Here is a 26,682-nt window from a genome sequence, read left to right on the forward strand (position 1 = left end):
TCATATAATGTATAACTTACATATATTTATATATTTTCCCCTGTATTAACATAGACCATGTAGTTTCAGTTTTCAATTTGTAGTAACAATGTGGAATCCATCACAGAATATGCTATTAATTGCTTGACTATGTCCCTGCTATTGGGCGTTCAGGATGTTTAATTGCTTCTTTTCCCTATGAGGGATAGCACTGTTATAAACATTTCCATGCAAATAGCTTTTTTCCTTTTGAATGATTTCCATAGAATATGAGAGTGTATTACCCAAAGTGGAATTAGCAGGTTAATGGGCAGAAATAGTTTTGTCACCCTGCCAGAATTCTCCCCAGCAGGCCTGAGCCAGCATACAGTATCCCCAAGAGGACTGAGGATGCCTGCTTCTTCATAATATCTTTAACATTTCATAACCTCAAAATTAATTTTCACCAATTCAAATGGTATTCTGACATTTCAGAAATGAGTTAATTTGCTTTTCTTTAATCTAATGAAAGCAGGATGCAGGCATCTTTCCAGCATCGGTCCCCACTCTGCTTTTCTTCACGTGTAAACGACCTGTCCTCTCCTTCCTGGTATCATCGTCATCTTGCTCTGGTGCCTGTGTGCTGGGCGTCGGGTCTGGGACTAACAGCGGTTCTTCTGTTCAGTAGGAGGAGAACCAGACTGTGTGTCATCACTTTGCTATCTTTTGTTTTCTGTTTGTCCTTTACCCCACAGTGTATTTTCATATTGCGCAAAGGACACCTATCACAGGTATACCTGACTGCTGGAAATCTGTGGGTTTAGTGGGGCAGCTTCTGTTCAGTTCACCCTCCACACCCATAAGAGAGTTTTAAACACTTTGTGGTGATGCAGTGAAGGCTTTGCAGTCCTGGCTGTGCTGCATGTGACCTGGAGAGGTTCCTCAGCCTTTCTGAGTCTGAACTTCATCTGCTGGGTCACGGGGAGAGTGGTAATTTGGGACATAAATCAGGGCCACTTAATATGGTCTCTCCACACTTTCCATCTCCTTCCACTTGCCCCACCCTCTGGAGCTAATTCTGATGCCAGGTAAAATTCCCCAACTTTTTTTATTTCAGACACTGTTTGGATTTGTGATTTTCCTCTTTGTTCCCTGTTGCAGCACTATGAGGTGCATACACCTATTTATAGAGGAAGAAGGGAGGAACAGGAGAGTCCAGTAACTTGCCTCAGGACACACAGTAGGTGGTTCTGGGATTTGAACTGAGAGATAGAGGGTGTCATGACTTGGGTTTTAACTACTGTATATTTAGTTTCTAGGACACTCTATACCGAGAGCTCATTAACCACTTGTTCCTCTGCTCTTGCGTTCATTTGGCTAACGAATATTGACTGAGAACCTTTTTGTGCTAGCCACTGATGTGGGTGCTGGGGTCCAGCAGGCAGTGCCAACAAGCTTACCTCCTGCTCCACAGACTGGGAGAGCCCAGGAGCTCACCGCCCTGGTTAGGGGCCTAGGAGCCCTGTCCTTCTCAGCCTGACGGGGGATGGGCCTGTCCCAGGCAGGGGGGTGCCATCTGGTGGAGCTGAACTACATATAGGAGAAAGGAGTTGAGTCTGTCCTGCACCATAAGATCAAGAATGTATCATTGATGTGTCTTGTAGGCCTCCCTTGGTCATGTCATGCCACACTGGGTATTTGGTTGGTGTCTTTCCCTCACCCCACTTCTCTTTTCCTTTTCTTTTCTTTTTTTTTTTTTAGTGGAAGGTGAGTGGGTAAGGGGTGGGGCAGACGATGAAGCAGAGTCAGCAGACTCAGAACAAGTATCTTGCCCATAGTCACACAGTTAGAAGCACAGAGCTAAGGTGTGAATCCAGGTCTGTCCGAACCCAAAGTCCACATTCTTCCCTCCAAGAGTGCTGCCCTGACCTTGTCTTTCACCACTTCCTAGGAGCTTTCCCTGAGCTTCCAACTACATATTACCTTTCTTTGCCTCCTTCTTTGTTTCTTCCATCTTTCTTTGACATTTACTAGTCATTTCCTTGATTTACCACTTCTCACTGAAAGCCTTAAGTTATTAAACATGTGTGGGCACGTGGGTTGCCCCATCTATGGAGGCACGTATGCATACACACACATGCACACTGAGTTAGTCAGGACACTGCCTGTGTCATCTGCCCACAGACAATCTCCCCCACATCTTTAACAATTGTCATGCTGAACTAGGGCAGTTATTTGTAAATATGGCCTACCCACTTGACGAAAGTTTATGTTTTCAGAAGGGGCTGTCTGACCTAAGTTAAGCCGATTGGAATCCCTTCCCAGGAATTGGAGGTTGGGGAAGAGAGAGAGAACATGATTTTTTCCCTTTGGTGTGAAGCTCATCTTCTAGCACATGAATATGGAGGAGGGGTGCCAGGCAGGCTGGAGGGGCACAGATTGATGGAGCCTTCCCACAGCAGCAGCACAAGAGTGGTAGAGGGGGACCTGCAGCTCCCCAGCCTTGCTCCTGTCCCTTCCCAGGTCACAGCTGCAAACTTGTGCTGGCCCCATCAGGATCCTTTGCTTCTCTGTACTCTGAGCTGCAGGGAATCCTTGCCACTTGTCTCCAGAAAGATCCTCACCCCTGATGTCCAGTTTAATGTGGGTTGTTCTGATTATTTTCATCTTACCTGAATTATAATTGTGGGCTCCAATTTGGAATTTTGCTGAAGTGTGAACTTGAACCATCCCTGCTTCTCAGCTGGAGTGTAGGAAGGAGCAAGCTTCTCAGTGGGTCTAACTAAGTGGACATCACACCTGGCTCTGTGATTTTCTACTACTTGCTGTTTACATGGTACATTTTGTGATATGATTTAAGCAAAACAAAATTAAACCAAACCAAACCCAAACTTTGTATCTATGTAGAAATATCCATCTGAGTTGGAGATAAGACGAGTAAAATTTGAGAAGGTTAATGACTGTGTGGTGACTCTGAATGGGAATGTGACTGGGAAGAAATCCAAAGAGCAACAGACTTTTCCCCAGTATTTGAGATTTTGTGGATTCGCAAAAATCTCAAACAGTATCACTTGAGAATTCTGAGGGGATGTGCTTCCGTCTGTATAAGAATCCCCTGCGTAATCTGTAAAATGCAGAGTTCCAGACCCTGCTCCCAGCATGTTCTCCATGCCTGAAGGATGAGGACCAGCACCTGTGTTTTCTTTATAAGTTCCTCAGACGAGTCAGGTTCAAGTGATCCAGGAGCCACCCTCTGCAGATTCTTGCCTGGTGCCTGTTACATCTGTTTATGTCCATGTATCAGTCGGTCTAACTGTGGATGCCTGTGCATCTGCATGCCCCGTTCTCTCTGTCTCTCCTCCCACCCACACACCTTCACACTCACTCACCTGTATTGATAAGCTCCCCCACAGCTCTTCCTCTCAGATGCCCACACACCTGATAAGGTATATGGCCTGGTGGAGGCAAACTGAAGGGTGGAGGGTAACTCAACACCTGGGCTGGAGGTGGGACTTGGGCCTTTAGAGGAGTGGAGAGGCAGGAGGATAATACAGGAGGAAGTGCTGTGGCCCTCACTCATAAAGAGCTCATGCAGCTGTAAAATCATACCTGCAGCTTCTTATGTCTCCCCTAACTACTGGGATTAGAATAAAAAGTTGGCTTAAGGTTTAGGCTGCAATCCCATCTGGAGGATTTTGTTGAGTTTATTTTGAACTTAGCCTTGATGAGATTCCAGTGGTGGTTTTTGTATGCACCAGGCTGCCATGGTAACTTTAGGAATGCTAACATTGCTGACTAAATTGACACCCTGCAATCATAAGGAGGTGGAATTTGAAGGATTGGGAGGGAACAGTCAGGCCAAGTAGGAATATATTAAGTGCTTCCGTTAATGCATTGTCGAATTTTGCCTAGTTACTTAATCTAAGACTCCATTTCCGTGGTTCTGAACCTCTGGGTCACAACTCCTTTTTGACAATGACGGCATCAGGAAGGTTGAGAACCACTCCTCCATTTCATCCTTGAAATAAATAAGAATACTAGTCACATTTCATTCCATTGTTATGAGGGTTAAATGAGATAAGGCATATGTTGACTTCTAGTTCACTTGCCATTCTTGTCATCAACTGGAATCTGTTGATTGGCTACCAGTCATCCTATAAATATTTATTTATTAACAGATGTTTATAGGCATCTATTATATATCAGGTAAGGTTATGTTTGCTTATTGATTGATAACAAAAATTAAGAGACTTAAAACTCACTCTCAAATATCTCACAGTGTAGTGAGAAGATGAAATATTAATATTATAATGTGATAAGTTGCTGCAATTAGGATGTATCAGTGGTCATATAAAGGAAGAGCAACAGAATCTTCTTGGAGTAGACCTTGTGGAGGACATAATTTTTATCTGAGGCTTAAAGGATGGAAGGATGCTCCATTAGGAACACAAATGGGCTGAAACAAAAGGAAGATTTATTGACTGATTTAACAGAAAAAAGACTCGAGGTTTATGGCTTTAGGTCTGGCTGGATCCAGCAGCTCAAATGATATCATCAAGGACTTAGATTTCTTAGTATTTCTCCTCTGGCTTGTGCAGTTTGGCTGCATCCTTAGGTTACATATTGTGTACCTTCAGCAGCTTGAGATTCTCTCTACATTGTATTGGTCGAGGCAGTCACAAAGGTTTGCCCAGTTTTGAAGGGAGAAACGTAGACCCCATCAATCAACAGACTGTGTGTCACGATCCACACAGTGTAACGGGAGTGTAATGGAGTGTGGACTGGGGTTGGGGCTCAAGCTGGAGCTTGAAGAGTAGATATTTGGATGCTGCAGGCAGAGAGGGGCAGGAAAAGGAGACATGCATATTCTTGAACACACAGAGAAGGGTTTCCATTCCTTTTTGGCCTTTTAGATCAGTCTTATTACTGCACATAGCACCTACACAGGCCAAAGATTTAGTGTTGCTGCCACCTCTCCGTGGAGCACTACAGCATCCAGTAGTTTCAAAGCACATGGTGCTTCAGTCTAGAGATCCTCCTACACATTCAACCTCAGGCTTAAATTCCCCTCTGCCCACCCAAGTTGATCAGACTCATTAAAATGCTAAGCCATTTCTCCTGCCTCTTCCCTTTGTTTTCTATTCTGGGGCAGGAGGAGCCCCTGTACTATGCAACTGGAAGAGCCACCAATGTCCTTGCGTTAGCACAGTAAGTGTCCTTGTTAGCACAGAAATCACATTAAATCAAATATGTGCTTACCTACCTGTCTGTCACCCATTAGATCAACAGTCTCTGGAGAGAAGAAGCCATATCTAACATATTCCAGCTTTTGAAGCAGAGCCAGGTATAAAGTGGGTGTTCAGTGCAAGGCTATTGGAATGGAATCTCCTTGAATGAACTTCAAAAGTTGAAAGAGAGCAGTGCTGAACACCTGGGCATTTTCATGTCATCTCAGTCTAGTACAAGTCCCAGATTTGCTTCTGCCTTTTACTTTTATTCCTTCTCTTTGTCCCAGAGTCTGACCAATTCCTCCATGCTGCTTATTCCTCTAGACTGGGAGTCTGATTTGCCCCCAGCTTCTGCTTCTCTGCCAGTCAAGTCTCAGAACCGAGGGAATCCCAAGCACACCTGGTCTGTTTCATAACATGGAGGAAGATTATTTAGACCAAAGTCAACTCATAAGAAGGACTACTGTGTTCCTTTCTCCATTTTCCTGGCAGGTTTCCCTGGCCTGGACTCTTGCTGTATCTAAGATATGTGAGCAACTTACTTTTACAGAGATATTTTGCCAAAGATAAATTTCTCAGGAATTTGGCCATGGATTCTTAGCATAAAGAAGGACAAGGAGACATGATCAAATGTGTATTGGTGAATCAATACAAATAAATTATGTGCTCTTTGTTATTATGTCCTAGGCTACATGAGAGAGGGCTCTTAAATCATCCACCATCAGCCACTGGAGGTTTTTCTCCTTTGCAAGGAGTTATGTGGAGACAAAGCCCAGGATCATGTTATTTTAGGCAATCCAGATAACTTTCTGGAGGGACTATTGCCTAGGCTGCCGGAGAAATGCTGGTCTCTGCAAAAGCCTGGAAGATAGCAATTCTTCTCAGAATCGGGCGAGGCCCTGATTACACTCTAAATTTTTCTACTTCTAATGTCAGGGATTTACGAGCACTCTCTTGCTTGAATGGATGGCTCTTCTACTGTGATATATGGTGCGTGTCTCTGGGGATTTTGACCAAGTGCTTGTCTAGGAGCTCAGGCAGATTAAAATCTATACCTCCTGCCTACTTCCCATCATGTGAACGCAGGGGCCCTTCATCTCTCTTGTGTTGAGAGGGGCTGCCATGGCCCAGTACTCTGCTGTTCTGGGTTAAAACCTAGACCAAAGCCAACTCAGGAAGAATTTGGGCAAGGCGAACTCCAGATAGCAAATTTGTGAGAGGAGGGGCCAGTTAGGCTAGTGAGTTCAGGAAACAGTCATCTGGAGGAGATTGTCAGAAGTCCAGGCAGTCACAAGCATGCCTGCATGTCCATTAGGCAGGTGGAAGAACAAGATACATCAAGGGAGAACCTGGCGGTGGCCAGGTTTTTAAGACAGGGAGGAGGCACAAGTCCAGGAAAATAAGCTGGAAACCCATGCCCACAGCTGACCTGGAACACCAACTGGGGATCAGGGGTTGGGGGGGACTTGAATGGGCTTCTTCTGAGTGTTGGAGCTGAATTCAATCCTAGGCTTCTGATGACAGTAGATTAAACTAACTTGTTGGAAATCTCAGAGGCATCTCCTCGCTTTCTCATTATACCCTATTTGCAGTTTTTAGCAATGAGTGTTTTACAAGGTTTTCCTTTTTTTCCCCCTCTTCCCTTCCTTCTTTTTCCACTGCCATTGCTTCGGTTTATACTTCTTGCTTCTTATGTTTGAACCATTGCAGTGTCCTCTATGGGATCTCTAGTTTTCACCTTCACTACTCTTCACGCTCCTGAACGTTCTGTTTCCAAAGCGCATGTCCCAACAGGTCATCATCCATTTGTTCAGGCACATGAGACATTTCTATGCTACCTACCAAGCTGAGTTGAAACTCTTCAGCTTGGAGTGGTAGGTGGAATAGTGGCTTCCCAAAGATATTTGCATCCTGATCTCTGGAACCCATGAGTACTTAGGTCAAATGCAATGGGAAATTCAGATAATAGATGGAAATATGGTAGTCATCTGCTGATTTTAAGATAAGGAGAGTTCCCTGGATTACCTGGCTGGGCCCAATTTCATCACAAGGGTTCTTACACAGGGAAGAGGGAGGCAGAAGAGTCAATGCTGGAGTAATGTGATGTGAAGAGTTGATGTTGCTGGCTTTGTAGGACCATGAGCCAAGGTCTAGGGGACAGCCCTAGAAGCTGGAATATGAAAAACAACAGTGTCCCTTAAGGCCTCCAGAAGGAATGTGGGAACACAGCCCTGCCAACACCTTGATTTTGATCAGTAAAACCATTTTCCACTTATGACCTGCAGAAATGTGAAATGATACATTTGTGTGTTTTTGTAATCTGTGTTACTCTGTTCTAGCAGCAATAGAAAAGTCACACACCTGGTATTTAAAGTCTGTGTCTCTGTCCCCTTCTCTACAACCAGGAAGCTCTGGCCTCTGCTGACGCCCCATCCCGGAGTGAGGCAGGTGGTTTCCAGCTTCTTGCTATAGCTTATGCTGCTTCCTTAGCCTGAATGGTCCTTTTCCTTCTTCACCTACCAAAATGAGCCAGCTCAAATACTGCCTCTTATAAAATTTTCATGCAGAATAGTCCTCTTTAACCTAATTAGAAAATCATTGTCATTTCTGTCACATGTCAACGTTGCAGGATAACTGCAAGGATCATGTGAGACAGTGGGTGGCCTGTCTCCAACCTACCAATTCTGGCTTCCACCGTGGCCAGTTGTGTAAATGTGCATCTTCTGTCTTGCACTGGACAAGCCTTATAAGGATGAGGAACTTTAAGTCTCATCCTAACATCCCTGCAATACTTAGCATAATGCATCAATGTAAGTAGTAATTTGTAGGGTTGGATAGGAGATAGATGGTGGTAAATGCTAGATCATGGGTTGGGTGACAGGACTTCACTCCACTGTTGTGTCTGGCAGATCCATGTGGAACCAGACACTGTCCCAGCTGCTGGAGATATACAGCATCTTACAGTCTGGTTATGTCCCTGCCCTTGGCCTCACCTGAAGCACCTCTGGCTAATGCTGGTTCTAACCTGGGGACTTGCTGATCCAGAGGAAACCCACAGGGGCCAGCAGCTAACATTGTTTGTCTGAGAGCTTTCTGCTCCTGAGACCCAAGGGGAAGCACTGCCTCTGACAGAAGCGCAGAAGAAAAGCAGGTGTGTGTGCCTGTAGGCAGGACTGGTGGGGCAGCCCTGAGAGGAAAGAGAAGGGAGAATAACGGACCTAGATGGACCTGTGATCTTCCCATCATGGAGGCTGTCAGTGTGTGTCCACACAAAGCAAGCACCAGCACGTGGGGAAGTCCAGGCTTTCTCTCTGCATCAGTGAGCAGCCTGGTGGGGTTGTCCTTTATTTTGTGAGCTTTAAGTTGTCATCACCGAAGAAGTGACATTCCCTTTCTTTGGGATGTGGCATTTTTCCATTCAGATGGCAAATGACCTGGTGTGCTCAAAGATGGGGGGAGGAAGGGACCTAATGTTTGCTGAGGACTTACTATGTTTCTGGCAGTAAAATAGCTTTTGTCTAATTCTCACAACAACCCGATGAAGGGTGTGATATTGGCTCATTTCAAGCTGGGGATACAGGCCTAACAGGGTGAGCCCATTGCCTAAGAACACACAGGAGGGAGGCAGGGCCTGGATTCCACACCTACCCTGTCCAGTTAAAAGCTCTCACTGCTTTCCCAGAGGGACATGTTCCTGATGTTTTCATTTATGTTGATGATGATCTCTGGAAGCTCCACGTCGCTGGCTTTGGAGCCACTATTCTGTATCTCACCTGGTCATAGTGACTTCTGCCCTTGGCCGCCTGCTCAAGATGTTGATAGTGTTGGGTTGAAGAACAGGCAGGAGGGTCTGAGCTCATATTCGTGGCTGAAACTGTACCTTTGGAGCTAATTATTCCATGCTCTGGTGAGTTGTCATCATGGAAGATGGAAATTGATAGGGAATTCTGGGGTCATTTGACTCCACTCCTGTTGCTGGGCTGCATGCAACCTAGATCATTTCCAAGAGATGACTATCTCCCTCAATTTCGAAGTCCCATAGGGAATGAGAGTCAAGGGGTTATTATTTCATTTTTTTTGCAGTTTTTGGCCGGGGCTGGGTTTGAACCCACCACTTCTGGCATATGGGGCTGGTGCCCTACTCCTTTGAGCCACAGGCGCTGCCTATTACTTCATTTTTAATGGTTGGTTACACAAAAGCAGAACAACCCCCTACTATTCAACAGCCATTTTTTGCAAGCTCCTGTGTCAACAACACTTCATTTTCTTTAGCTTTATTTGTCTCTTGCCTTTTCAGTTACCAAATTCTTCAAAGTACTTTCTTAACTATGGGCCACCTTTAAATAAAGGTGACTAATGCTTATTAATTTCTGTATACCTCATCGCTTCCTTGGATCAGATAGGAATAGATGAACTGGTGTTTGGGTGCTGACTCCTGACTCTTTCTACCTGACTCCTGGGCAGTGTGGATAATGCTGTCCATCTTTGACCATGGTTATGCTCACTACCTGTTAGTGTGTTCACTTGTGCCCTTTCTATATTTGATTTGCTCATGTCTCAACTACTATAGCGTAATTAAGTTGCGTTTTTGTCTAGAGATCCATTTAATTGACATCATCAGGTGTCAGAGACATTGTAGGTTTGGTTCCACTGCAATAAAGTGATTGTCATAATAAAGTGAGTCACACAAATTTTTTGGTTTCCCAATACATAGAAAAGTTTTGTTTATACTACATTGTAGCCTATTAAGTATGCAATAGTGAGTGTCATGTCTAAGAAAACAATGCACATGCTTCAATTAAAAATTATTATTATTTTTTTCAGTTTTTGTAGCCAGGGTCGGGTTTGAATCCACCACCTCTGGTAATGGGGCCAGTGCCCTACTCCTTTGAGCCACAGGCGCTGCCCCATTTTAAAATATTTTATGGCTAAAAAGTACTAATAATTGTCTGGGCCTTCAGTGAGTCACAATCCTTTTGCTGGTATCAAGTCTTGCTTCAGTATTGAAGACTCATGACTGGTTATGGTGGTGATTGCTGAAGCCTGGGGTGGCTGTAGCAGTTCGCCAAAGTAGGACAATAGTGAAGTTTGCTGCATCCCTTGACCCTTTCAGGAAAGGTTTTTCTGTTGTATGGGATGCTGTTTGATAGCATTTTATCCACAGTAGAACTTCTTTCAAATCCTCTCAAATCCTACCATTGCTTTATCAACAAAGTTTAAAGAATACTTGAAATACTTTGTTTTCATGTCACCAGTGTTCATAGCATCTTCACTGGGAGTAGATTCCGTCTCAAGAAACCACTTTCTTTGCTCACCTATATGAAGCAACTCCTCCTCTGTTCAGGTTTGATCTTGAGATCGTTGCAATTCAGTCACAACTTCAGGCTCCATTTCTGATTCTCGTTGTCTTGCTGTTTCTACCACATCTGCAGGTACTTCCTCTGTTGACATGCTCAACCCCTCAAAGTCATCCATGTAGGTTGAAATCAACTTTCTCTAAACTCCTGTTAATGTTGCTATTTTGACCTACCATGAACCGTGAATGGTCTTAATGGCATCTGGAATGGTGAATCCTTTCCAGAAGATTCTAAATTTACTCTACCCAGATCCATGAAAGGAATCACTATCTATGGCATCTATAGCTTTAAGAAAATAAAATAAAAATAAAATAAAATAAATATTAAATAAAAAAACATGAAAATGAAAATGAGTCCTTGATTTTTGGGCTATGAATGGATATTTAATGCTACAGGTATTAAAACAACATTAATCTACTTGTCCATCTCCATCTCAGTTGACTATTATATTTTTAGCAGAAGTATTTCGAAAGGAATATTACTTTTTTCTGAGTAGTAGTTCTTAACAGGTGGCTTAAAATATTTAGTAAACTATTCTGTAAACAGATGTGTTGTCATCCAGACTTTGTTGTTCCACTTACAGGGCACAGGCAGAGTAGATCTATCATAATTCTTAAGGGCCCTAAGATTTTTGGAATGGTAAATGAACACTGGTTTCAACTTCAAGGCACAAGATGCGTTAGCATCTAATAAGAGACTCAGACTGTTCTTTGTAAGGTTTGAAACCAGGCATTGACTTCTCTCTAGCTGTGAAAATCCTAGATGACATCTTCTTCCAATAGAAGGCTGTTTCCCTGTGTTGAAAATCTATTCTTTAGTATAGTTACCTTCACTGATTAACCTAGCTAGATCTTCTGGATCACTTGTTGCTTCACACGCACTTTTGTGTTATGGAGATGGCTTCTTTCTTCAAGTCTCATGAACCAACCTCTATTAGCTTCAAACTTTTTTTTTTTCCAATTTATTTATTTTTTTATTAAATCATAGCTGTGTACATTAGTATGATCATGGGGCACCATACACTTGGTTCATAGACCGTTTGACACATTTTCATCACACTAGTTAACATAGCTTTCTTGGCATTTTCTTAATTATTTTGCTAAGACCTTTACATTCCACATTTACTAAGATTCACATATACCCTTGTAAGATGCACTGCAGGTATAATCCCATTAATCCCCCTCCCTCTACCTACCTCCCCCCTCCCTCCCCTCCCTTTCCCCCTTCTCCCTATTCTTAGGTTGTAACTGGGTTATAGCTTTCATGTGAAGGTCCTACATTAGTTTCATAATAAGGGTGAGTACATTGGGTACTTTTTCTTCCATTCTTGAGACACTTTACTAAGAAGAATATGTTCCAGCTCCATCCATGTAAACATGAAAGAGGTAAAGTCTCCATCTTTCTTTAAGTCTGCATAATATTCCATGGTGTACATATACCACAATTTATTGATCCATTCGTGGATCGATGGGCACTTGGGCTTTTTCCATGACTTAGCAATTATGAATAGGGCTGCAATAAATATTCTTCTCTCACTGGATTAAAGATTTAAACCTAAGACATGAAACCATAAAAATACTAGAAAAGAGTGCAGGGAAAACCCTTGAAGAAATTGGGTCGGGCAAGTCTTTTATGAGAAGGACCCCCCGGGCAATTGAAGCTGCTTCAAAAATACACTATTGGGACTTAATCAAACTAAAAAGCTTCTGCACAGCCAAGAACACAGTAAGTAAGGCAAGCAAACAACCCTCAGAATGGGAAAAGATATTTGCAGATTATGTCTCCAACAAAGGTTTAATAACCAGAATCCATAGAGAACTCAAACGCATTAGCAAGAAAAGAACAAGGGATCCCATCGCAGGCTGGGCAAGGGACTTGAAGAGAAACTTCTCTGAAGAAGACAGGCGCATGGCCTTCAGACATATGAAAAAATGCTCATCATCTTTAATCATCAGAGAAATGCAAATCAAAACTACTTTGAGATATCATCTAACTCCAGTGAGACTAGCCTATATCACAAAATCCCAAAACCAGAGATGTTGGTGCGGATGTGGAGAAAAGGGAACACTTTTGCACTGCTGGTGGGAATGCAAATTAATACATTCCTTTTGGAAAGAGATATGGAGAACACTTAGAGATCTAAAAATAGATCTGCCATTCAATCCTGTAATCCCTCTACTGGGCATATACCCAGAAGACCAAAAATCACTTCATAGCTTCAAACTTTTCATCTGCAGCTTCCTCACCTCTCTCAGCCTTTATGGAATTGAAGAGAGTTAGTGCTGCCTTCTGGATTATGCTTTGGCTTACTGGAATGCTGTGTCTGACTTGCTCTTCTGTCCAGACCGATGAAACTTTCTCCGTATCAGCGAAAAGGTTGTTTCATTTTCTTTTCACTCAACGTGTTCACTGGAGTAGCACTTTTAATTGTCTTAAGCAACTTTTTTTTTTTTTTATTAAATCATAGCTGTGTACATTGATATGATCATGGGGCATCATTCACTAGCTTCACAGACCGTTTACCAAGTTTCACATATACCCCTTTAAGCAACTTTGTCTTTGAATTCACAGCTTGACTGTTTGACCTAACTTTTGGCTTATCTCAGCTTGCAACATACCTTTCTCACTAAGCTTAATCATTTCTAGCTTTTGATTCAATTTGAGAGATTCATGACTCTTCCTTTCACTTGAACACTTAGAGGCCATTGCAGTGTTATCAGTTGGCCTAATTTCAAAATTGTTGTGTTTCAGGGATTAGGGAAGCCTGGAGAGGATGGAGGCAGTTGGTGAAACAGTCAGAACATACACGTTTATCAATTCAGTTTAGTGTTTTATATGGGCATGGTTTGTGGTACCCCAAAGTGATTACAATAGAAACATCAAAGTTCACTTATCACAGATCACCATAACAGATGTGTTTATGAGGAAAATGTTTGAAGTTTACTGTAAGATTTCCCAAATGCATCACAGAGATATGAATTGAGTACATGATGTTGAAAAAATGGCATCTGGAGACTTGTTCAATGCAAGGCTGCCATGCACCTGCAATATGTAAAAAACACAATAGTTGTGAAGTACAATGAATGAAACACAGCAAATGAAGCATGTCTGTACCTTTGTCCTCTTGGGAAGTCCTTCGAGAATAATAGCTCTTTAGCACTTAATCTGATCATATTTCAGATTATTTCTTTCTCTATTGTCCCTCCCTGCTCCTGTGTCTCTTTTCTCTTACCTTCTTGTAGACATTGTAAAGTTCTTCACAAGCCACCTTGAACACTCCCCTCTGGAAAGACTTGGAAGGCTAGCTTATCTATTAAAAAAAGCATCCTTGAAAAACAATGCTTCCAGAAAGAAGAGAGCTGAGGATTTCATTTTTTTTTCTCATCTCTTATGATCTCACATAAGCCAATCATCTTCTCTGAGGATGTCATGACCATCTCTGCTCCGACTCCTCTTCTTTTGACTACGTCTGGCAACCCTTTTAATTCAACACCTGTGTTGTATCTCTGTTGATTAATTGGTGCCATGTCAAGGGAACATCTAATAATACTCTTGTAATACAACAATGAAAGAAGCATCCCTGACCTGTAGGAACCTGGGGCCTAGAGCTGGACATACACATGCAAGTAGAAAATTGGAACAAAGGTAGGGGAACAGGGATTAAGGGGAAACCATTATGTCTGGGGGGACAGTTGAGACATCAGAGTGTTAGTGATGTTTTAGCTGTACCTGCAAAGGTTAGAAGGAAAATATCAGGTAGAGAACAGGGAAGGGCTTTCAGAGGAGAGGGAAGGGAATGTGAAAGGCAGGCATCCTCAAACTGCAGCCCACGGGCCACATGAAGCAGTAAATTGTATTTGTTCCCGTTTTGTTTTTTACTTCAAAATAAGATATGTTCAGTGTGCATAGGAATTTGTTCATATATATATATATATTTTTAAACTACAGTCTGCCCCTCCAATGGTCTGAGGGACAGTGAACTGGCCCCCTGTTTAAAAAGTTTGAGGACGCCTGGTGAAAGGTATGGGAGAATGGAATGGGGGAAAAAGGAGGATTCCATTGTGGCTACAGTTTATTGGTTATTTTGGGAATATGTCTGTAGAAAAGGTTTAAAATGTCATTTGGGGCCACACTGAGAAAGTCCTCTGCCTACCATGAGCATCCTTTCCTCCCCTTCTGTTCATATTTAACATTGTGATTCTGCCGAAGATAATGCAACAGCAAAGAGGAAGTTCCCACTGTCTTTCAAGGAAGCGATATACAGCATTCCATTAAGTGCTGTGATAGGAATTGCTTTTTTTGAAGAAATTGAAACCCATTTTATTTCTTTTTTATCTCATATTAATATGAGGGTACAAATTACGATGTTACGTTGTTTTCAATTCTAAGGTAAAGTTCAAGTTGTAGTTGGGCCCTTAACTCAGGAGTGTGCTTAAATTGTGCATGTTAGGTGAGATCCTTACAATTACCCTGGCTCCTCCCTCCCCTCCCCTTCTCTTCCTCTCCTTTTTCCTCCTCTCCCCTCCCTTTTCTCTCTCCTTCCCCTTCCCAGATTATATGTGTGTTTTACCATTCCTGTGGGCTTGTCGTTGTTTTTATTATTGGTTTCATATAGTATTGAGTACATTGGATATATTTTTTCCATTCTTGAGATGCTTTACTAAGAAGAATGTGTTTCAGCTTCATTCAGGTAAACATGAAAGATGTAAAGTCTCCACCTTTTCTTATGGCTAAATAGTACTCCATGGTATACATGTGCCAGAGTTTGTTAATCCATTTATGGGTTGATGGGTATTTGGGTTGATTTTGTAGTCCTGATATTCTACAACCTTGACAAGTTGCAAACTTAACCAACTCTAATATTCTTTACATAAAATAAGAGGAATGCGGAGGGTAGGAGAAGGAACAATTTATGGGAATTCTCTACTTTCACACACCCACTTAAAACAGGCAAGGTAAAATGTGTTCAGTGGCAATTATTCCCATTTCTGTTACTAGTCATGAGGCAGTTGACAGGTCAAGTTGACTTTGTTCTTCAGCCACCCATTTCTTATTTCCTTTGCCCTTAGAAAATGCTTCAGCTGTTGAAGATTTTCACCTTGGCAGTGTGATATAGTGATTCCAACTTTCATTCTGAAGGATTTGAGTCCTTAATATTTCTGCTTTTATTACTAGAGCCTTTCATTAACTTTTACTTTGGGACTTGAAAATAATAAGAGGACTTGAAATTAATAAGAGGCATAATGACAGTAAGAGGTTTCAAACATCATTCCCCATGTCCTCATTGAATAACAGCATCTCTATTTCCCCTTGGTAATAAGGACAAATCATCCCAGCTGGTAAGGAGCACTTTTGTTACCTGTTGCATCAGTGATAGCACGAGAAGCTCAAAATGAATATTAGTTATTAGTTTTGGTTTCCAGAGCAATGGAACATGTTTTTTTTTTTTTTTCCTCCTGGTAAAAGTTTTCTCTTTGGGAATCAGGAATTTTATACCCACATATTCCAAAGTTGTAGGGACATGAAGAAAATATTCTCTGATGGCTTACCAGGTATAATGATGAGAGGGGCCACTCCCATTTTTGATCCTAGATTTTCAGACCTTTGTGTTTTGACTATTCATTGAACAAATCCACATTATAGAGGAGAGTACCACAACCTCATAAGGGTGTTGGCTCTCAATTGGTACTGTCATTGAGTCTTCAAAAGTCTCTTCAACTGCTGTCAGCCCAGTTGCTTCTGGGAGATCATATTTGTGGTAAGAGTAGTGAATTCCAAGGACATCCCCATTATTGCACTCCATTTCTGGGAAATGAGTTTCTTTGTTATAAGTAATGTAGTATAGGATACCATGACAGTGAATAACGCATTCTGAAATTGAAAGATTTTGATTCTAGCATAATCACTGCAGGCAGGGAAAGCAATTCCAACGAGAAGAAATTGCCCCATGAGATGGGAAGGGTGCAGTATAATCAACCTGCCACCAGGAGCGATGGTGAGATTTTTGTCCTGGTTTCTGATATTGGCAGGTTGGGAACTCAGCAGTGGTGATATCCACAGACTTAGTGAGGGGGAGTCCGTGTTGAGCTGGGGAGAGCCTCCATCTCTGGCACAGTGACCACTTATGCAGGAGCCACAGAGCTACTGCAGGGGTATTTTGAGGGGAAGAAGCTGAATGGTCTCAACAGAAGATGCCATCTTGTCCCTTTGGTTGTTGAGCATCTTCTCTGTAGATGTGGTAAGCATTCACACAGGATACAAATATCCGCTGTGTCCATTCTGAGAGGTCCAAACAAGCTGGTTTTCCTGCCTCATTTCCTGATCTTTAAATGCTGACCTGAGTCAGCTTTCAATCCTCATACTTCTCTCTCCCCATGCTCCCTATATCTTGGTGATTAAATGTGGTCTCATGTCTTACAATTCCATTTTATCACTGACAACTCCAAAACTGGTCTTCCTAGGGTAGACTCTCTCCCCTGAACTCCAGACTCATTTACCCAGCAAGCTATTTGACTTTTCTGTTTGAACGTCTTTTAGGCATTTTAAACTTAATATCCAAAGCTAAACTTTTAATCTTTCCTCCAAATCTTCTCCTATAGTCTTCATCTCATAAAATCACAATGCTGTGCTGGTTAATTACAGTCTGATGCACACCATGTTCCCCTGGTTGATTACAGTAGACTCTTCACACTTGCCCCTCACAGCTTTTCTGAAGTCAGTAGCAAGAGTGATTCTGTTAAAACGTAAGTGCTGTATTTAAAAGCTCTGGTGGTTTCCCATCTCACTCGAGTCGGAACCAAAGTCTTTGTAGTTATTCACAAGACCAGGTAAGATCTCAGCCTTCCAGTCGCTCCCTGACCTTCTCTTCAGCTTCATTAACTTCTTACTGTCCCTTGAACATGCCAGGAGCACTCCTGCCTCACATCTGTGCATTTTTTGTTTCCTCTGCCTCTGATGTTTCTTACTCAGGAAGCCAGGTGATGTCACCCCTCACCTCATTTAGGATTTTACATAAGCATCCATTTCTCATAGGCAGCCCTTTCCTGGGCTCCTTGTTTTCATCCTCTCCAGAACCATCCCTGTGTGTTAGCATTTTCTCTTAATTATTTCTCTTATTTCTTATTTTTTCTCTTATTTTCTGCTTATTTTTTTTTATCATAGCTCTCATTGCTGTCTGATTATTATACCATTTATTTAATACCCATTTGTTTGTTTTTCTCCTCTGCTAGAATATAAACTTAATGAGGGCAAAGAAGCTCATTATTTTTCTTCACTGCTGAATCCATAGTACTTGGCAGAAAGGAAAGATTCCACATATATTAGTTTGGTGAATGAATGAAAAAAAATATAAGGACCTGAAATAGACTGCAATACACTTGAAGTTGGTGTCTGTCTGTCGTGTGTGAGATGAGGAAGGAATCAAACTGAGATCTTGAATTACAGAGTTGATGATACTCTCTTAAACTAACCAGGGAAAGGGGTTCACAGTTTTCAAAATTCCATACATTCCATACTGACAAGGTTGGTATCTCTTGTATTAATTCCTGCACCTCCCAACTAGATTGTAGATTCAAGTTGGGCAGGGAGCACCATTTATATTATTCTAGACACCAGCAGGGGCTCAGACATTCTAGTGCTGTGGGTCATTGGGTTCTGGACTATGGATATTCAGTTTCTGCTCCTTGGAGGGGAGGCTGCTTTAGGTGGGAGGAAGATGCCAGGACTCACAAGACTATGCAGAGACTTAAAATATACCCTGTGGTCACCTGAGGTGCATGTTTTAGCATCTTGTAGTTGATGTTGCCATTGTTGATAACCCTGGTAAAGAAGGCCAGTGTGTTCTTATAACCGATTGGCTGGAAGCAAAGAACTATCAAGTCAAAGGAGGACAGAGGTTGTAAGCAGTGAGGGGGCTCTGGAGGGTATGTGCAGAGAGCCTCATGGATTTAAAGGCACCATGATTTCAGGAAGGTTTAATGAACTAAAGTAATTTTCCTTCAGAGTAAAATTTTACAGGCATTAAAGGTCCTCACTTCAGTGAATGTGCTCATGGGCCAGAGCGTCCCAGTGATTTATGAATTTGCAGATTACGCATTATCCTTTCAGAGGACAGGAGTCCCCTCAGGGCGTCCGCCTGCCTTCCACAGCTGAGTGGAGGAGCCCGGTGAACACGCTGACTTGGATTTGCAGCCTCCTGTATTACAGTTAGGTTTAGAATGGATGGGCATTTTTTTAGAAGGAGCTTAGCAACTCCAGAATCTGAACCCCGTCCACTAAACAATGGTAACCCGAAGCTCTTGTCTCCTGAGGAATATTCGCCATACTAGTAACTGAAGTTTTCATGGAACAGCTTATAAAGCAGTTTGGGGGCCCTTATTTGATGTGCGCTTCATGGGGGAAGTGCATTATTACCCCATTTCAGGGAAATGGAACCGATTCTGAGAACAGGCACTAGTTGCTCTGGGTAACGCAGGAACATGCCGCCAGGCTGGGTCCTGAGATCACCGTTCTGGTTCTAAGGACTGTGTTCACGCCATGTGGTCTTGCTGGATGGCAGAAGGCTGGATCCCATGGTCTGAGTGAATTCAGTTCCAGGGATTCTCTGGCAGAATAGGAACTGAAATTTCAGAGTGTGGGTCCTTCCCCTCACATAGGAAGTGGGATATGAAGAATGTAGCAAGACCCTTACCCCAACCCCGCCAGGGTCTTTGACTTCCTAGTTTGGATACAGATAATCCTGGAAGGTATCAGGTTAAGAGGACTATTCATTTTGAGACAACAGGAACTATTTTCTTTGTTTTTGTTTTTGACCACTTTACCACCAAGATTCTTACACTGTGCCTGGCACAGAGCAGGGATAGATGAGTGAAAGAGGAAAGGAGATGTAAGAAACAAAGGCATTGGCTGCTGGCTTGTGTGTATCTGAAGTTGATTGAGCATCTGGGGGTGGCAGAAAGTGCTACATGCTTGGGGACAGAAAACCGGAGGTAGATGCTGAACAGAGTGCCGGCTGATTTCATAAAAGTATAGCCGTGTCCCTGTTGTCGCCTTACTGTGTAAGTCCCTTATTTTACATCTGGAGATAGTCCCTCATCATAAAATAGTCTCGTATCCTCACCACTCTCTTTGCTCTTGTCAAAGTTTTGATCAACCCATACTTGACCATACCAAGTGCGATTCCTCTGTCTCATTCCTGCGCCCATAGGTTGTCCTCTGTGCCTTCTTTCCCACTGTGACACAGCCGTGCAGTGTCTCAGAGTGGTTCCTGCCTACCTGGTGTCGTACCACATGGCCCGCTGCTCTGTCTCCTTGCTGCTTTTAACTGGGATGGTGCCCCTCCCCTGCTCTTTTCTATCTACACCTGTTCAATTTCAAGAGAGAGAAAGAAAGCCGTCAAGCAGGCAAGCTCCCTATCAGTGTGTCCACATGCTTACCACACTCTCAGGCCCAGCTCACGTAACCCCTCCTTCATGAAGACTTTGCTGATCATGCTTTCTGGATTTAATTGTTTCCTCCTTCCAACTCTTACAGCATATGATCTGTAACTCTCTTACACAGTTGTCATCTCATCCTTCTTTTATTGTCAAACACTCACAATCCATCCACGGGACCTCCTATGTGTCGGGCATTGTGCTAGGCACTGCGGATGCAGAGCTGAGTGACACCTGATGTCTGACCTCACAGAAGTCACAGTCTAACATACCTGGAGATGTCAGATTAACCCAGTGTGATAATAGCTTTGAGAGATCTATGAGCAGTGCTATTCAGAGATGTCAGATGTCTATTTAAAATAAAGTTATATCTGCTTATGTGCATGATTACATAAATACACTTTTCACCTATATTTATACATATGTACAGACAGAATTCTCTATTATTCCATGTGTGTGCATGTGTGTATATAACGTATAGTTACTCACAAATTATTCCAATTTATTTACATTTTCCCTCTGTCTAAAATCCCTCCAGGATTATAGCCAGTTAGGCCAAAAAGGTACTTACTTATTTGACAAAACTTATTTGGTAAGCTGGGCGTTCCCAACAATTTGTCTAATTCCTTCCTCATTACAGATCTCTGTTCTAGTTTCTTCTAAGAACAAAGAAAACAAAAGTTTCTGGACCTTGAGTTGAGCAGGTATCTTTCTAATTCATGCAAGAAGTGCTCAGTGAATATTTGCACTTCAGTGAATGATAAGCTCCATGAGGGCAAAGCCATGCCCATGGCCTTGCATGCCAGTGCAGGAGCTCCATAATTAGAGCAGAATGCACCTGGCAGGGGCAGACAGACCTGCCTGGAATGCTGCCTCTTCCTCTTGCTGGTTGTGTGCCATGGGGACATCTTGCTTAATCCGTGGGCCTCTGTTCCCTTATCTGTAAAATGGGGACAATACCCAATACCTTCTCTGTCCCAAAGGTTTGCTGTGAGGACTGAGAATCACTGAGTGTAGTATTCAGCACATAGTAGGGGTTCAATTAAAAGTAATGGGGTGTCCAATCTGTGCTGCATGCGGATTATGTGAGGGTACTTTTGCTTATTTTTGGAGGTGGATATCACAAAATTATGCATGGATTTTTTTTCTTTTATTCTTTTTTTTTTTGCTCACCAGCTTTGATGAGGTGATTGATATGTTTATGTGTTTAATGTATGGCCCAAGACAACTCATCTTCTTCCAGGATGATGCAGAGAAGCCAAAAGGTTGGACAGCCCTGGGAGCCCCTGTTTTTTCTTCTTTGAATTTGACTGCTCATTCTCACGGTGGGGCATCAGCTGGATGGTGTCAAGTCACGCTCTGTGGTGCTGAGCGCGGCCCTGCCCCATCCTGCTCGCCACACTCTCGTCTCCTCCCTCTGATCTGAGTGCCCGCCCAGCAGTCTGGGGTGGGTTAGGTTGTCTAGGTGGATGCACTGTTTCTGCTTTCAGCTTTTTTCATTGGTCATTTGCTCCTCCCTGGTGGCCTTTGAAAAGCTTTGAGTGGAGGGATACGCCAGGCGGGGCAGGCTTTCTCGTGTTCCTGGTTTTGTTTGCTTGGCCTGGAAATGTCTTCAACCTAAAGGTTACATTATCATCTCTTTATATTTCTATTAATTTTCTTCTGTGCTGGGCTCCAGGGGAAGGAAGTTTAAGCACCTATTTCTCAGTGTTTTGACCTTTCCTCTGGGGAACACAGGTGTGGCCTTTGTGAGGGGTCCTCTTCACATGTGTGTTGCTGCCTGATTTGTTTGTAAGGTCACAGTCAATGTGAAGGAAGGGCACTCTGTTAGGTAAAGGTCTTGCCTTGTGGAATGGGTGATGCCGTCGCACCACAGGGGTGGAAGAGGAATCGTGGTATGACAATGTCTTTCTTAAAGTGTGGTCCTCTGGTCACCTCAAGATTTATAAATTTTACTCAGGATCTACCAAGTCAATCTTGCTGAGGATGGCGCCAGAGAATCTGCCCAGTGACTGTTAGGCTGTAGCTCCAGTCATGGAGCAGATGAGCCCTACCTTGGGGCACTTGGTCAAGGTCACACATTTCTGGGAATTGACCTTGAGTTATGCCCCCTTTCTGGGCCTCCATTTCCTCTTCCATGAAAAAAGAGGGCAGTGGACTATCTTAACACCACCTTCTGCTCAAGTCCGGTTTACCGCTTCACCATGTGAGCCTGTCTGGGAAGGAGACAGGTATGAACATGAGTCCCGCCTCAATCTACTTGAGAAGGCAACACCTATAACATCCAGAAACCACCAAGACAGTATTTAACTGAAGTGGTAATTTTTGTGACTCGGTTTTAAGCAAAATATGACTCAGAGGAGAGAAAATATTGGTGGCTGTGAGAAAGACTGTCCTGGGTGGTCACCTGAAGGAGGTGGGCTTTAACTGTTTCTGGAATAACAGGTGGGAAAGTGCAGATGATAGTAAGAGCTGGACCCAGGCAGTCTGCAGCAATACAGGACAGAAGAAAGCAGAGGCACGAGGAGGAGTCTGGCTCGCCTGTAGTGCCTTGAGAAACTCAGATTGCTTAAAGCAGAGGATGGTTTTTAAAAACTGGAAAAAAGGTCAGCAGAGTATGCATGGAACAGACTATGGAGTACCTTCAATGCTAGTCTGAGGAGTCTGGATTTTATCCTTTGGCAGAGGGAGCCAAGGAACTCATGAATTAGGAGATAAAATTGAAACCATCTACTGTGAAGGGAGAAATAACATTCATGGAGGTATTAAAGGATATGCTAGCCTGTATTCTCTAAGAAGCGGACATGAATATGAGGTTAGATGTCTCAGAAAAGTGGAAAAGTTCCCATGAGAGAAAATCGGAAAGGAACTGAGATTGGGACAACAGCTGGGCTGAGATGCAAGTTGCCCCCCAACCCTCACCCCCAGTGAAGGAGACAGGGAAGGAAGATAGGTTGGCTGGGAGCATCTCAGACTGCAGTGAATTTCTGTGGCAAGTTCAGCAACAATGGCCTTTGTTACAGAATCTCAAAGTCAATGTTATCCATCAGAGGAGTCCTGTCTCCCAGAAATGGGTCTACCTTAGGATCCCTGTTGCACTTAGTTACTGGTTGGGAACACCTCTTAGGAGGTGTGGACTTGGTGAGAAGGTAGTGATGGATTTCAGAGCACAAGATCTAAGGTCCTTAGTCATTTATAATCCCTGTGGTGGATGATACAAAAGGCACATTCTCATGACAGTTACTTACGGTAAGGAAAAAATAATATGAGTTTAATAATATTCTTCTGTATGGTTTATCTCCAGAATGTCTGAGTCTTTGTTGATGGTGCCTCTTCTATCTAGAGGGACGCCTTACCCCCCTTAACTAGTTTCTACTCTTCTTAAGTTTTAGTTTGGGTTTTACCTTCAGGAAGCCTTCCCTGACCTACTTTATCCTCTCTCTGGATTTGAGGACTAAAAATCTCCAGCTTCTGTAGGGAATTGCCTGATCACGTGTGTGTGTGTGGGTTTTCTTCCCTAATAAACTGTGAGCGCCTATAAGAATTTGGATATTTTATTCCTGTATCCCCAATGTGTAGCCCAGTGGCCAGACAATCATAGTCATTCAGTAGAGGACAGAATGAAGGAAGGAAGGGAAAGATGGAGACAAGGAGAGAAAGAAGGAACAGGTTCCCAGGTTTGGTAAGGGAAAGGATTTTCCAGACCCAGTGGTTAGATCTGCTAATGAAGTGGAACTCTTACCAGCAACATTTCTTTCTTCTCTTTATATGAATGTTGCACTTTTTGGAGATAGGGAAAAAATAAAGTTGTATGACTAGTTTCTGCCAAGCCCTACATGCTCATTCTAATTCATTTTTAAGTAAATCTTAGGTTTGAGCTTTTTTTCCCAGAATTTGGGATGGCCTGCACATAGAGTTCCATGCTTTTACATGGTGACCTTGAAAATGACTTTGCCAATAAATGAAGGTCAGATGAAGGGAGGGAGAAGGCTGCTGAATGTGTGAGTGTGTGTCTGTGGGTATCTCATTGGGGGTACTCTATATATTCAACAAACACAAATGACCTGGCACATTGCTGGACATTTGGTTGGGAGTGGTATGGATAAGTCCTTGGAATCAATACATGAGGAAACTAGCTATGAATGGAAGAGACAAGGACCACTGAGTGACCATGGGGGCCAGTTCTTTGCATAGTTTACTCAATCCTTACTGTTGTGCTGTGGTTATAAGATAGGTAGCTTGGTAGACTCTACTGTTCTACAAATAGCTATTTGATCAATAGCCATTGATGTTTTCTCCTGTTCTACAAATAGGCATGCCACTGATTAGTGCTAGTGATACACCTTCTCTGGTGTTGTATTATGATAACAGGACAGGTAGTTTGGTAGATCCTTCTGTTCTTAAACATCCGTGCTGTTGATGAGGTTTCTTGACAAACTGCCTTTCCTCCTCCCAGGACACATTTTGAGAGAAAACTTATGAGCCCTGTGTTAAGGGCCTCATAGAGTAAGGGCCATGGACTCTTTTGACCAACAATGAGGTCATATCTCTTGTCTTTAATGTTTTTCTTAGTTTACATTAGAAGAAATGGAAATGGGGCTGACTGACTCCATGGAGAGCTTAATGAAAATGAATTTTACAATGGGCATTTTGTTGTTAGTTAAGTGCCATAAAAATGTTCAGTGTAATGGCTGATTATTTTTCTTTAATCTTAAATGGGTACCTAGATTGGGAAAGTCCCATCTCAGTAGCAGAAATTCATTATCTTGGAGCGTTTAATGATTGCTGTGAAAATGAACTGGAGGAAGTTAAATTGTGGAATGAGAAGGAGCTCTGAAAAGTGAAATGACTTGTGCATTAAATTTAGATAAACACAATTATGTGTAACTGGATTATCACATGTGCAGGCAGGCAATATATATTATGCACCTGCATTTTGATTAAAATTGATTCAGGTGCATGCGCTTAACATCCTTGTAGATGTGGAGTTGTGCCTAAGCCACTGTCCAGATGAAGGAGGGAAGGCAGGGCAATATCTGACACCCAGGTCTCCAGCTGGAGATGCATAAAAGCCATCCCAAGACCAATCAGAAAACTACTAACTATATTACAGGCCGCTCCACCTCTATCACAAGTACAACTTCCTTCTTGTTTACTTAACTTTCACTGGAGTCAAAAGACTGGTCCTGGAGTCCGGTGGAGTGCAGCAATCCACTTACTCCACAGTGGAGGCAGATTCAGCATGGTCCATGGCAGGTGGAAGGTCAGGGGATGTTAGGGGATGGACCTGCCTGTGTTTCAGGTATTTATGGCCTGTTAAAGGCCCTGTTTATGGAAGTAAAAATCTTTTTGAACTTCTTTTGTAAACAGAAAGAATCAGGTCCAGGTTCTTATTACCCTTTTTGATTCAATTCTGTAAATCAGAGTTATCTCTGTATCAAAATCAAAAGCAAACCCATAATCTGACCTCTGGGTGGCCTTGGTGGTGAACAAAGCCAGCTGGCCCATGCCTGACCTTGAAGGAGGACAGCTGTGGGGAAACAACTGTTGATACCCAATTAATTCCTGTTGGCATGTTTTATTTCAAATGCAAAGCACTGTCGGGATTAAAATAAATGTTACCAGTTTCAGGGATGCATTAAACTTTTCCCCCCTTGCTTGATCCTATAATACCCCTTAACTCAACAGATAAATACTAAGCCCTCCTCTGGGTGATATGAGATGCATTGTATATTGTTACACAAACTAAAGTAAGCTTCCTTTTTCTTTCCCCTTTGTTTCCCTCTCTTGTCCTCATCCCCAATCCCTTGCAGGTCATACTTATCCTGACCAAGCTGTATGACTTCAACCTGGGGAGCGTCACTGAGAGTTCACTCTGGAGGTAAGTGGATTAAGGATTCTTAAGAGCTGCTCTGACTGGGCTCCTGTGAGAAGTGCAGGCTAAACAGTTGGGAAGCATGATTTGGAAGGAGCAGATGATCACCTGCCTCCTGGATGCCTGCTCAAAGACCCCCGGTGGAACTGACGGCCCCCAACTGTGCATTCACCTATGCTCTGCTTGTCTCCTTTGTCACACACCCACCTTGATGCTCTTGTTGCTTCCGAGTTCCTGCAATGTCTCATTCTACTTGAAGAAGGTGAGGTCTGGCTAGAGAGATTAGATGAGCATGTCTTAAACCACTGGAGATACTTGATGAGGGAGAGATGCTTGCCTTGGGTGTGAGTCTTGGCCCAACCACTGTGTCCAGGTCTTTGCATCTAGAAGACCCTTGCGTCTGTATGATGCTGTGGTTTTGAGAATCCATTGCCTATGGCAACAGATGCACATGGGTACAAATACAGATTCAAGTCCACATGAGGACTTTTGTGAGCCCCAGACACTCCTGCCTTTGTGGGGCTCCTTTCCCACAAATAATATTTAAAAAGCTTTATGTTATCACTGCATTGGTAGAAAGACAAATACATTAATATCATATATTAAAACACCTTTTTTAAGTCAAAAAGTTTATTCTTTCTTTTGATCTTAAATTAAAATACTTCAGGTGTGAGTCCTAGGCTCTGCACCTCCTGTGCCTAGTGGATGAGTCATTTCTGATGGCAGTGCTGGGGCACATGGGACAAGGGAGAGGAGGGAAGTGGGCAAGTTGAGTCAGGAAGGACTTTAACAAAGCCTTGAAGCTGAGAGTTTCTCTGCACAGGGAACACCCG

General features: G+C 42.9%; 1 protein-coding gene across 1 annotated transcript in view; it reads left to right on the forward strand.

Moving 5' to 3' along the window:
• Window positions 1-26,682, forward strand: part of SORCS3 (sortilin related VPS10 domain containing receptor 3) — a 632,023-nt gene that overhangs the window by 168,671 nt on the left and 436,670 nt on the right. Inside the window, exon 2 of the mRNA XM_053585949.1 lies at window positions 25,788-25,855. Coding sequence (XP_053441924.1) covers window positions 25,788-25,855 — 68 coding nt within the window. The remainder of the gene's footprint in view (window positions 1-25,787; window positions 25,856-26,682) is intronic.

The sequence above is a fragment of the Nycticebus coucang genome, chromosome 3 (genome assembly GCF_027406575.1).
Source record: "Nycticebus coucang isolate mNycCou1 chromosome 3, mNycCou1.pri, whole genome shotgun sequence".
NCBI classification, from domain to species: domain Eukaryota; kingdom Metazoa; phylum Chordata; class Mammalia; order Primates; family Lorisidae; genus Nycticebus; species Nycticebus coucang.